At 40.2% G+C, this 13,786-nt stretch overlaps 2 protein-coding genes across 3 annotated transcripts in view; one reads left to right on the top strand and one right to left on the bottom strand.

The window, feature by feature from the left end:
- Positions 1 to 9,462, top strand: part of LOC108411895 (kelch-like protein 29) — a 260,527-nt gene extending 251,065 nt beyond the window's left edge. The window contains exons 12-14 of the mRNA XM_017683689.2: positions 1,951 to 2,144; positions 7,295 to 7,439; positions 8,225 to 9,462. Of these exons, the coding sequence (XP_017539178.1) occupies positions 1,951 to 2,144; positions 7,295 to 7,439; positions 8,225 to 8,408 (523 nt within the window). The 3' untranslated portion in view covers positions 8,409 to 9,462. The remainder of the gene's footprint in view (positions 1 to 1,950; positions 2,145 to 7,294; positions 7,440 to 8,224) is intronic.
- Positions 9,463 to 9,764: 302 nt separating this feature from the next.
- Positions 9,765 to 13,786, bottom strand: part of atad2b (ATPase family AAA domain containing 2B) — an 83,899-nt gene continuing 79,877 nt past the window's right edge. For both annotated transcript variants that reach the window (XM_037538012.1, XM_017683702.2), the window contains exon 28: positions 9,765 to 13,600. In XM_037538012.1, coding sequence (XP_037393909.1) covers positions 13,559 to 13,600 — 42 coding nt within the window. In that variant the 3' untranslated portion in view covers positions 9,765 to 13,558. The remainder of the gene's footprint in view (positions 13,601 to 13,786) is intronic.

Below are 13,786 nucleotides of genomic sequence, written 5' to 3'. Positions count from 1 at the left end.
CCGTGACCTTCGATCGCTCAGACAGCACTGCTTTCAAAAACCGACATCATTCTGTAAGGGATATTACCACATGGGCTCAGGAACACTTCAGAAAACCACTGTCAGTGAACGCAGTTCGTCGCTCCATCTACAAGTGCAAGTTAAAACTCTGTCATGCAAAACGAAAGCCATATATCAACAACACCCAGAAACACCGCCGGCTTCTCTGGGCCCGAGCTCATCTGAGATGGACTGACGCAGAGTGGAAAAGTGTCCTGTGGTCTGACGAGTCCACATTTCACATTGTTTTTGGAAATCATGGACGCTGTGTCCTCCGGGCCAAAGAGGAAAAGGACTGTCCGGATTGTTATCAGCTCAAAGTTCAAAAGCCAGCATCTCTGATGGTATGGGGGGTGTGTTAGTGCCCATGGCATGGGTAGCTTGCACATCTGTGAAGGCACCATTAATGCTGAAAGGTACATACAGGTTTTGGAGCAACATATGCTGCCATCCAAGCAACGTCTTTTTCAGGGACATCCTGCTTATTTCAGCAAGACAATGCCAAGCCACATTCTGCATGTGTTACAACAGCGTGGCTTCATAGTAAAAGAGTGCAGGTACTAGACTGGCCTGCCTGCAGTCCAGACCTGTCTCCCATTGAAAATGTGTGGCACATTATGAAACACAAAATACGACAACGGAGACCCCGGACTGTTGAGCCACTGAAGTTGTACATCAAGCAAGAATGGGAAAGAATTCCACCTACAAAGCTTCAACAATTAGTGTCTTTAGTTCCCAAATGCTTATTGAGTGTTATTAAAGGAAAGGTGATGTAACACAGTGGTAAACATGCCCCTGTCCCAACTTCTTTGGAATGTGTTGCAGGCATCAAATTCAAAATGAGTGAATATTTGAAAAAAAAAAGAACATTAAATATCTTGTCTTTGTAGTGTATTCAATTGAATATAGGTTGAAAAGGATTTGCAAATCATCGTATTCTGTTTTTATTTATGTTTTACACAACATCCCAACTTCACTGGAATTGGGGTTGTAGAAACACCAAGTTAACCAGTGTGGCTAACAAAGTGATCAATAAGTGTACATAATGTGTAAAAGCCCCAGCAACACTGCTGTACACAGTACTATGCTATGAGCATGCCACTAAAGTTGCGGTATCACTGTTGTGCTAAGAATGATCCATCACCCAAATAATATCTGGTCAGCTGAGGTCCTGTGGTGGACCATTGATGGACTGGATAAGGGCTGACAAATTGGGTCAACATGGATACTGTCTGTAATTGTGTACATATAAAGTGCACCATATGGTAACTAAAATGGAAAATAGGTGCATGTTTCATATGGTATTTCTGTTACTTTAGACTCCTCTTGTCTATTAAATAACCAACCCAGAATATTACTATGAAAGTGGTTGCAAACTTTTGAATGGTAGTGTACATAAAAAGGACATTCTGGACACAGAGCTGCAGTGGATAGTCCATAATGGCTGCGCAAGTGTTGTTAATATCCTGTGTTCAGGTTTAGGTATGAGTGATCTTCTAGTCTTCGAGAGTCATTAGTAGCACTTCTAAACTGATTCAAAGGAGCCCTGATTGCAGCTCCTGAAAACAGTCTTCATGTAGATGAGCTCTCCAGCTGGATGGCTCTTGGTGGTGCCCGAGAGGTCTGCCTTTAGCCCACATCACCCAGCAAAGGCAAGCAGGAAAGTTCCCATCAGGAACAATCAGGGCATGACACCTGAGCGCACTGCAGCAGCTGTGAGAGTTCTCTTTCATTGTGGTCCTAATAAATGAGACCATTGACACCATGTTGGATTCATTTTTCCAATAATGAGGAACAGTATAAAACGGTGGCTGCTCCTTGATCCATTTCTCTTGTGAAGGAAGAGAGTAAAAATAGCTTGTATCTGGCATTAGAACTAAGCAGCTAATTTTCCCTTCCTTTCCTCTGCAGGTATGATACCATCACTAACCAGTGGGAGACAGTCTCTCCGCTGCCCAAGCCTGTCCACTCAGCAGCAGCCACAGTGTGTGGGGGAAAGGTATACGTGTTTGGAGGGGTGAATGAGGCTGGACGATCTGCTGGTGTCCTGCAGTCCTATGTTCCTCAAACCAACACCTGGAGCTTCATAGAGTCCCCTATGATTGGTAAGTGCAGAGCACAGCATATAAATACTTCTTTTGAATCAAGTAGTGTGTGCTTTGTTTGTCTGTATGTATAATCACATTTACACAGTTGCCCTCACCTCAAAAGGAGTCACATTAGCCAAGACATGTTTTGTGTCCTAATTTGCCTCCTTAGATTTGCACTGGAGCTACGAGGCTAATGTAGCTAACAAGTAAGGCATGCTTATTGCTACCAGTTAAGAACTATGTGAACTGCAGGCCTAAATCATTACCTATATGCCTGAAGCCATGCCTAACTATTTAATCTCAAGACTTGATTATATGGTTTCCAACACTGTATGACACAATGCCCTCTATATAAAAATAAGATAAAAATTAAGCTTTAATATAAGCAAGTCTGCTTAAGACTTACATAAACTTAAGTGCACACTCCAGCTAAAAGGAAAAATTCAGCCTTTGCTACATCAGTGAACATGCTTGCTAGGGTCTTCCAGTGGTGCTACAGAGACAGAAACCCCCTTCTGATGATGTAACTTAAATGTGGAAGAAACTTTAAAAAACTACAACTGCATTGGGGTGGATTTTTGGTGGTGGGCTGTTTTTATTTCTTTTTATTTTGTTAGATAGTCAATGCAGACAGCTAATGTTGCTGCTGAGAAGCAGAATATCTTACTGCAGCTGTATAACTGCAAATCATCATTAGAGTGAAGAGAATGGATTTCTCAAACGCCAAAAAAGATTTGTCAGATGAGGAGGACAAGAAGTTAGTTGTTAGTTAGCAAGTTAGCTGTCTGTCTAGATAGCTTACCCCAGCTTTTTTTCCCCTCTGGCATCCTTTATGAACTAGAACATTTGACATTGACTTTTTTCAAAGTTCTCTGATAACAGCAGATGTTGGTAGGGGAAGCTGTGAAAGAAGAGGTTGCTGGAGTCATGTTGGGCTTATACCAGTGTGAGCTTCCTCTGTGTGCGCGAGTGTTTCTCCTGCTCTGTCTCAGTGTGGAGGACAGGAGTTCATTATCAGAGCTAAGAGGCAGAGCGGATGTTGCCTGTGGCTCAGGTGCGAGTGAAGGAAATGTTAGCGATCTCAGCACTGGAGGGTGGGCGAGTTGTTCAGGCACCATACAGTGCCCCATCTTTCTCTCCCTCACTCTGTCTTCTTTCTCTCAGAGTGAGTCTGTCGTCTGGCTGTGGGCAGGCCTGATAGGGTGGAGTGAGTGATTTGTCTGGTGAAAATGAGTCTATGGCTGTGTAGAACAAAACAGAGGAGTGTAATGGATTTTAGCAGTTTCAGCCGTTACTCCATCTCACTAAACCTCGGCCACAGTCCCACAGCCTCTTGTACCTCAAAACTGTCTTGGGACAGAGATGTAATGGGAGGTTTGTGCCCTCTGAGTCATCATGGAGAGCATGCTCTTCCTATGAGGCTCAACACTTAGAGATTATCAATGTATCTGTATTCCAGCTTCACCAGAAAGGGGTCTGAATTGGATTCTTAGCCGTCCTCAGCAAATGCATGCACAGGCACACACACACACACACACACACACACACACACACACACACTTCTACCAGTCACAAGATAGACACATATTGTCACTGTTCAAAGAAAAGCATGTATCTCCATGTTTTTGATTTTTACTTTTCTACATCATTTGCATCAGCTGTCCTCTACACTGTGTGATTTTTTTGACGATTGGACCATTAGAAATGCTCCATAATGGCTTAGAATAAAACCTCTTTACATTACATTGAAGCACTTTGATTACACTTTTGGCCTCCCCTATAAAGTTACTGTGTTGGAGATACTTGGTTTTCTTTGGAGAGCAATGATATATTACTGTTCAAATGGAATCACTTGATTCCATTTGAAATTGAAATTTTATTGAATAATAGTTTAGTGTAGATTGAAATACTATAACCAGGCGTTATAATAGTTCTGTTTTAGATGTTTTATTCAATATTTTAAGTTCATGGGATTTAATTTAATATTACAGTTACAATTCTATGAAAAAAGCAAGTATCAGGAAACAAACAAAAAAAAAATAGAAAACATACATTTATTTGCAAAATTATACACCAACATCTATATACCTCAACATCTAAATATTATAGCAAAACTTTCAGTATAATTTTCATCCCCATTTTCCCCACCTTGTAATAAGGGTTTGAACTTCATATTTTTAAATTCATGTTTTTTTTTCACTTATTTTCCTTTAACCATCCCCTATATTATCTTATATCTAATCCTCTTATGAATGTTTGCTGAAAAATTGAATACCTTAATTTGAAATAAAAAAACATAGGCTATCTGACCTTTGCACAGTACTGTACTTACATACTTACAGTAATGTAAGATTTGAGCAGCATTAAAACAGAGCTGCACAGTGTTATGAGATTCATGAGTATCCCCATATAATTGCTTACAAAGTATCAGTATTGGACAAATGATTGTTGTCCACTGATGTTAGGAAACATGTTTATTTTACCCCAGAAAAGCAAAACATTTATGTGAGGGTGGGCTAATGAGCTAAAATGTCTGCATTTTACTGCATTTATAACTCTAATGGAATACATGGTATTCTGCATTAGCTAATCCAGGTAAATGTAGCATGCTTTATTAGTGCACAGATCCGCTAACACAACAAACATGATGTCACAAACTCTGGAAAACCAACATGCACACTCAAGACCCTGCTGCAAACGGATTCTTCGAGCACTAATTTAGCCGACATACTCCCCGCTGACAGACAAGCTGTCATGGAAGGCCAGGTGAAGCAGTGCGGGGGAGAAGTCGCACTGGAAGTACAGCACAGGAGCGCTGATCGAAAACAATTGCTTGTACAAATCGCACCGAATTGCTGTGGTTCTTCAGAGAGGAGAGGCACATTAAAAAGTGATTCAGGGGCCCTGTGGACAGGCTGATGAGTTATCGGCCATCCTGTTCTCGACCGCTCAGGTAGCTGATTGCGTAAGGGGCTTATAAACTTCACTCTGCCTGTGATTCATCACCAGTGGTGCCACCCTGCCTCCAGCAGTCCTGTCTGAAAATATTCTTGAGGCCCCCAAATTACCAGCAAGAAGAGTTGTGTTTGTCAGTTTTTCTTTTTTTCCTTTTTTTAATAGAAGTCCTTGAAAGTAGAGTGGTAGGCAGTACTCAGCAGCGAGGCCGAGATGGGATGCGCTGAAGGAGTCCCACTTCAGAAGCCTCGAGGTGTTTATTAAAAATCGAAAAAAGCCCCTTGATTCTCTCCTGTCCCGCTTTGTGCTTGTATCCTTTCACAACCCCGGCTATTCCAACTGCTTGTTTTTTTTAATAGCCTCTTCTGCTTCTATTTTTCTGTCTGTTTCCCATCACTGAGGCACAGGGATAGAGGAAAATGGAAGCAGACATCTCTGCAAATTGGTGGCTTGAACTGTATACTTGAGCCTTTATCTCCTGTGGAAAGATGTGTTCCATGTTAGTGTTGCTGTTGACAGTCCTTTCATTTGATAGAGACCTCGGAGTTGTCTTGCCGAGGGCAGAATCGCACCATCAAAGAAGCAGCCTTAATCCTTCTGTGTTGTGTTTGAGCCCTTTGTGTGGCATTTTTTTTGGACTTTTTGGAGTGTACAGTAGCACGGCACTAGCCTCGGTACCTAGCACAGCCGATATAATCGCAGTTGGTTTTGAGCAGAGAGAACACAGATAGGTGTGGGAGTTGTTTATGAGGAGCTGAGATAAGGAGAGAGCATTTTTATTTGTGTCTCCTACATGCTCAGGATGCCAGTGCAGATGCTTGTGGAGGAGATGAATGAGGAGCAGGTGACTTTGTGCAATGCGAGGTGGGTGTGTGACGCAAATGCAACGCTGACTTGGGTCTGGATTTGATGCCTCAACACTGAAGCGTCACGGCTCTCAGCAGCAGAAGCCTCACTGCATTTAGGAAATCTCTGCTTGTTCACTCCATATGCAAACGATGCAGAAGTGACTATGAATGACACACCTGTTAGAGGAGAAGATGCCTCCCCCTGGCTTACATGGCCTTTAGCTCTGTAGTGCTGTCTGTGGCCACCACTGTTTGGAGTGCGACAGAGAGAGAGAGAGGGTGTTATCTGGACCGTCACTCATGCAGGAGTGGGAGGGCTTTTAATGAGATGCACCTGGCAAGCAGTACTCAGGGAGCCTGGTGGAACTGCACAGCGCCCAGCCGACACATTTATGTTTCCACCATTAAATCTAACGGCTGTTTTACAGATTCCTTCCGTGCGCAGCTTCTCAAGCGTCCAGCGCAGGCATAAAAAACAAAAATCTCAAATGTGGCTGTGTGAATTATTCATAGGCATGATAAATTGGCCCAGCTGTAATCGTTTGGGAGACAATTTCTCTGTCAAAGAGGAAAGGCTCATTGATAGCACCTTCTTCATATGCTGCTGGACAGCCTTTCGTTTAGTCTGCATGGCCAGGTGTTTGGCTGTCAGTCATTTGCCCAGTCATGCTAGATGTTTTGTTTTTTATTTTGTATTTTAAGGACAGTGTTTGTAAAATGCAGCGCTTAAAGGCCCTGAACAAAAAGTGCAATAAATATTTGGACCACACACAAAGAAACAGCGACCATTATTCATTCTTCTGGTTAATAACAACATAAAGCATAAATGAACTGGGTATAAGAGCAACAATGGCAAGAACAGGCAAGATAGCCAGTGAGTGCAGAAAGGAGAAAACATCTGTTGGGGTATGCTAAATCACACTACTTCCAGAGATTAAATCGTTCTGAATAAATCAGCTCTATTCCAGCAACCAAATCACAGGAACATGAACAAAGTACTACAGTAGATACAAACAACCCGCAGTCTGTAATCCACATCATTAATTATCTGACATTTCATTGGAATCTAGTGAGAGCACACTCTGGAAAGCACAATAAGTTTGAGCTGATATGAATTCAATTATCCCGGCAGGCAGTCCGTCATAGCAACACATTTATTTGCAAAAAGGCTGCACAGCTTCTCTGCTAACTCAAAGGCCTGAAAGCACTAGCAGATCTGAGAATGGGTAGAATTTGTTTGCAGGCCTTTGACATCAAGAGACATGGAAGGTAAAACAATTCCTGTGTGTGGAGAAATGCACTGAAGAGGTAAAGTCTTTCTGTCTGTTCTCTCCCCTCCTGCTTTCTCTGGGGGTTCTTTAGATAACAAGTACGCCCCTGCTGTAAGCCTCAACGGATTCATCTTCATCCTGGGCGGCGCTTACGCCAGAGCCACCACCATCTATGACCCAGACAAGGGCAACATCAAAGCAGGGCCAAACATGAACCACTCCAGGCAGTTCTGCAGGTAAGCCTAATGAATACTGGATTTTGTTAGCATTTTGTCAGCAATCCTCTCTGCACGACAGCAGCCTTTACAATGTGTAAACAGTTCAAAACAAACAGAATGAACAGAACAGAAATGATCCAGAATGACTTGGGAGTGAAATCTTGCTACATTTACTTTTCAACTACCGTTCAAAAGTTGTCATATTAATAATTGCTCAGAAAGATTCAATAAGAAGTGTGAAATTCTAAAAGTGATTTAAAAAATTTATTCAATGTTTGAAAAAGTTTTATTTTTCAATATGTTTTATTCAATATTTCAAGTTGGGAATATCAAGAAGTTATTACATGATAAATAAGAAATACATTTTTGTCAAGTTATCTGCTAAGATTTGATCACCACTTATCTAATACGAGGAATTCTGGGTGTTCATTTTATTTTGTCTTCATTCTCAGGCTTATACAGCTTTCTCATATATAAAATCATCAACAGCTTTGTTCTGGGCTCTGTGAAACTTTGTTTTACTGCCTCATCCTAATTAGTTGAAATGTGTTATGTAGTAACAGTATATTCAAATAATTTTACAGATGTACCTGTAATAACATTCATTTTATTTTATTGAATTCTGTGATTCTGTGAATTGTGATTCTGAACTTTTGAACACTAGTGTACATTCATTTTTTCCCCCCTTCTTTAAAGTTACCATTTTTGAGATTTATTCACTATGAGTCACTATGAGGCAAAAACAAAGCAATCTAAAGAGAAGAAAAAAAAAATCATATTGTCCTCTTCTCTCTATTTCTAAGCGCTGTCATCCTGGATGGGAAGATCTATGCTACAGGAGGCATTGTGAGCAGCGAGGGGCCAGCGTTAGGAAACATGGAAACCTTTGATCCCTGCACCAACACATGGACACTGCTCCAGAACTTACCCTGCCCGCTCTTCAGACACGGCTGTGTGGTGATCAAGAAATACATTCAGAGCGGCTGACCATGGCTATGCACACAGCCTTTCTCCTCAGTGCACTGCAGGGATCAAAGACAAAACCCGCTGGATGTGTGTGTCTAACATTAAAGAGACTGGTGTCTCCTCGGCTCGCTCCCCACAGACTCCTACTGGCCTTCCTGGACGGACTGCAATGGAATCCCAATGCTCGACAGGGATGTTTAGAGTAGTTACCCCTCACACAGGTGTTGTGCCATTTGAATACTATGTTATTTGAATACTCGGCCTACCACAGAGACTGGTTTTGTTTGACAAACATTCATATTGTGCTTTTCTTACGCTTTGCTTTGATGTTTTTTTCTTTTCAATTACATCTGTACCCTTTAGTCATAACAACGCCACAATTTTTTCCATGAGTGCATCTCACTTCTGAAAAGATGCTGAAATCAAAGAGTGTTGCCTCCTGTGGTTTATCGCATTTTCCATGGCTTGTTGTGTCATGCCATGACGTTACAGGACAAGAGAGTATCTCCATCCATTCAGGAATTTGAAATGTAGGCATTCTGAGACATATCAGGAAGGGTATGTATTACCTTGACTTGAGGCAGCTTCATGGTCATGGTGCTCTAAACAAATAGAATGGTCTGTTTGTCTATGAGGCAGCGTTAGGTATGTAATGCCACACCTGCAATCCAGCAAGTGACATCACATTAAGAGAAATGATTGAATGAAGACAGCTCGGACAGCTTGTTTTTTTTTTTTTTTGTTTGTTTGTTTGCTTTCCTGAACGCAGCCAAAGCACAATCTGCTCATCATTATGAGGGAAACTCTGCAGGTTCTGTTCCTCCACTGCATCCAAGTCCACTCACTACCAGCTAAGTAAGGATGTGGATGAGGGAGTTGCTGGGGCTGGGGGTCATGTATCATAGGAAAGGAAATATGTATATTTTAAAACTGAAGGTAATTCTGTATAAATGTTTTTAGAAAATTCGATAGGTTGGACAAAAATGTCTGTAAATCTGTACCCAAAAGGGACCATTTACATATGTTATTAATGATGAAACATAATACATATCCAAAATTCTAAAGAAAAGAAAAACCCTTGTTTTGTGTCTTGTTTACCTTTGGATCAAGTTAGCATGCATCAACATTTTCAACTGTTTCTTTTTTTCCTCTGGTCAGCTCAAGTTCAAAGTGTTATTAGTTATTTTACATGGGCTAAATGAAGGAAAATGGCAATGAGGGCATCGACTGGTGCATCAAAAGACAATATACCAAATATGTAGGAAAACACTAAATGTTTCAAACACAACTACTGTATTAACAACATAACCTGCTATATATTGTTCAAAATCAATGAATACACTTGCAAAAACAATCACCACAAAAAAAAACACATCATTTAACAAAGAATACAATTTGAACCTTTTATTCAAGTATAATCACAGCAGTTTATTTGAGAAATTACAGTAAATGTTTCATTTCAAACAGGACTTTCACTAAACGCTTGAGAAAGGGGCAGGATATTAACCATGTTCCAACTTTGCGTCGCAAGATAAAACTGGGTAAAGACCCTGGCAATAACAGAAATATCCCCGAAAACATATGTGATCAATAAATAAAGACTAGACTACAGATTAGTTGCAATTAATTCATCAGTGAAAAGGAAAAAAAAAAAAAAGGATCTGCATACCAGACTAACCTCCTGAGCCTGTTGACTGGATGTTTAACCACTTTGACTTCTAATCTGTGAAGACAGATATAATGGAGAAATCTTAAGACGCATGACGCTAAATGCTCTGTGTGTAACATGCCTTGCCTTATGTGTTCATGGAGGATGGATGCTGTATTTCTTCTGTTTGGGTTTATTCAGTAATACTAATTTAAAGCCCCACTCAGGCAGGAGTATAGTAGACAGGCCAGTTTTTGGTCCAGCAACAATGTAGACTTTTGAACAACAACCCCTACTAGAAACCCATAAAAATGTCCAGAAGGACGTCCAGATGCCTCAGGTACTAAACCGGTGCTAATGTGAGGGTGCCATTCAGCGCTAGCTCCAGGATGGAGTGTTTTGACAGTTGCTGACTGGAACTGTAAACTCAATTCATACACTGTCACAGGTTTTCTGCAATTATCATTCATAAAACCAAACAGAGATATTGAACACACTCCACATCAACTAAAAGGATGTGAGGAGTTTGACTCTGTCATGACCAGATCATCAAATTAATATGATTATTTTAGAAGTAGCTATATCCTTAATTCGATACACAATGGCCAAAGTTTAGAATCAGGCATTTGACCATGCTGTACTACAGCAGGTGTTTTAAAAGATGCACAAATTCTGACAAACATGAGTCACAAAATCCTTAGACACAGAATTTATGAGATAAATTTACAAACAGGTCAGAATTTCAGAACCAGTGGTCAACATCACAGTAGTAACTACAGCATCACACCAACCAGGCCTGTAATGTTCTCTGTCTACAAAGGGGGGCATGGAATGACCGAATACTCGTCACATTAGATTCTTATTTCAGACTCGTCCCGTACGGCATTTTTTCTACCACAAACCCCCAAAAGCACCACCACCATCATAATGGAATAAATAGGTCATTAATGTAGCAGAGACCTGAGACCAGTAAACCTCCACTTACTCCACTCCACAAACCTGCTACAAAAATGTGCTACATCATGACTCAGCTCAAACTTCACAAGCTGTGTAACAAATTTCCAATTTGTCTCCTTTTAACCAGCTGTATACAAAAGAATAGCTGAAAACAGAATAATTGTTAATAAATAAATGTCTTGAGCTGGAAAAAGGGAGAATTCTGTGATTATGCAGGAGTGAAAAGAGGGAAACTGTAGTGAGATGGACAAACATTATGGCTGCTATCGCCAAGGCCTGCCCAACAGTCCAACAAAATAAAAACCCAAAATCAAGGGATGCTTATGTTTGCAACAGAAGAGAAAGAAAAAGAAAGGAGGAAAGCAAAACAGAAATGTACAATACAAAAATGTCACTAACATTAACATGCTGTATCTGTATCGGCTCAATTGCAAAACAAAAACAAACCAAAACCAAACAAAAGCATGGATTACTGCATCAGCCACAGGCCACACTCAGCACCTGGGCTTGAATGAAGAAGGGTGCAGAGATGTTACAGATGTTGACAAATACTGTTATGTATTCAGTAAACGTGTTGTATTATCAGCATCAAAATAACTTAACTGAGGTAGCCATGGCTCTTTATTTCACTGCAGTAGTCCAGAGCTAATTCCTCTTTTTTTTGCATGTTTTAAAGTTGTTTTTTTTTTTTTTTTTTTTAACTGTACTCAGCTTTAAAGACGAAATAAAGATGAGATGAGTCTTTACATAGGATAAGTCTTTCTACAAACTGGAGAAAGAAGCAGATCAAAGAAGCATTTAAGAAAAGGGACTTAAGGTATTAAGCTACTACACTAGGCTGAAACTGAACTAAAACCTAGTCACTGAAAGAATAAGTAGCTACCAAAGATTTGAACACAATTTCAGTCAGCAGAACAAAACTATAGGCAGAAAAGAGAGTTAAAATCAAAATGGCAAAAGATGATGTACCCCCAAAATATATATATATATAAAAAATAAACAAAACACAAAAATAATAATGCTCCATATAATGAACAACCTGGCACTGGCCGGAACTGCCTTGTTCATCATACGTTTCATAAGTAATGCAAATGATCGTTGCAATGTTTTATTTCAAAAACTGAGAGGTAAGTAAAAATGTTAAATGATGTATAAAAAAATATTGCAACATAGAACAGAATTATGGCAAAACCACCTGGCTACAGAAAACTTCTCCTCGGGGATTAAAAAGATATGGATATGGATGTGGGCGTGAGTGGAAAAGCAATTGAGAGAACACAAATTAGCACTGTGATAATGTTGAATAATCCGAGTGAAAGGGACTGGCAGAGTGTCCGATTACAAGACACGCTAGTCATCCTTTCCCATAAGAGAAGAAACATCACCGTAGCCATGATGATCCCTTTATGTAAATGCTCATCAGGCAGGAAGAGGTTGTCTTGTACAAGAATATGTCCTCTTCTGTTTTAAGCTGTTCACAAGATGCAAGCTCCATAATCTCAGCCTTCTATCAACCAATGAGAATCCTTTTAAGGGGTGACAAAGACATGGCAAGCAGCGGCAGCCTCCAGATACTGTAGCTAGTTCTGAATCCAGTTATTCCATAAGGAAGCAAACCAACAAACAGTCTAAACTAAGGTTAAACAACAAGAAAATAACATTATTATGTTATTTTGGTACTATAATTTCATTTGAATATGATATCTATCGGTTTATATCATTAAAAGTCATCTATTTTTTTTCCAGAATGGGATGACACTTTTTTTTAGTGTGGGAGTGAAAGGGTTTACAGTACAGAGATACTGAAATCTCAAAAAAGTGGAATCAGGTAGAAAATTTTTACAATCCCATGGGATCACAAAAATCGTTAGAAACGCTGTTCTTTTCGGCAGGATCATCACTGTGGCTCCGCAGTGCTTCTACTTAAATGCCTACTGGTTGAAATATCACAGGGGACACAAGAATGCATCAAATAGTGGGCATAGAAGGTGAGTGATGCAGTTTGTTTCCACAGTAAATAGCAAACTGGCTCTCTTGGCATCATACCTCATTCACATGTTTTGCCACTGCTGGTGAGAATCTGTGCCTGTGAGCTGCTGTGTGGTCTCTTCCTGACAAAGAAGGCTGAGGTTTCTTTTTTAGTTGTTTTTTTTTTTTTTTAAGTGACATCACACAAAATCTTTTTTCCTTTTTAATATTTTGTCTTTTTCTGTTTCTTTTCTCGATTTTTTAAGGAAAGGAGCAGCAAATGGATAAACAATAGCACCCAATAGCACCAAAACGCCCATTAGAAATTGGCATATATGTTTGTAAAAACTGAAAACTACATGAGTCTTGAGTTGTGTTTGGTTCTGTAGACTGGTTCTGTCCAGATACCTGAGACAATAGCACCAAGGTTGCCACTGTAAGTCTTTGTAAAAGTCTCCTTTACCTCCTCCTTTCCCCTCTTCTCGTAAAAACACCCAACCTGCTTGGCTCCACTGTAAGGGCTTTGTTCAATAGGTTGGTCTCCCTCATGTATCACAGGAGTCTCCGATTACGATCACTGCTGAAAGCCCTCGATTCATCACAGGAATGTTTTGAAATGCTGAATTTGTCTCTCCATCTCCTGAAAGTGGAAAAAGAAAGTAGGGAAGAAAAGGCTTTGAGTGAGACACAGTTCCAAACAGTTACAAATCACAAACATGACCAATGACATAAGAACAGAAGGCAATAATAGTGAAGCAGCAAAACAAACAAAAAAAAATCTTCACTCAATTACAAAAAGGAGTACATAGTGGTGAAAACTGAGAGT

The sequence above is a fragment of the Pygocentrus nattereri genome, chromosome 4, assembly GCF_015220715.1.
Source record: "Pygocentrus nattereri isolate fPygNat1 chromosome 4, fPygNat1.pri, whole genome shotgun sequence".
Taxonomy (NCBI): domain Eukaryota; kingdom Metazoa; phylum Chordata; class Actinopteri; order Characiformes; family Serrasalmidae; genus Pygocentrus; species Pygocentrus nattereri.
Note: the sequence above shows the minus strand (reverse complement) of the source record. Positions and strands in the feature narration are given on the sequence as shown.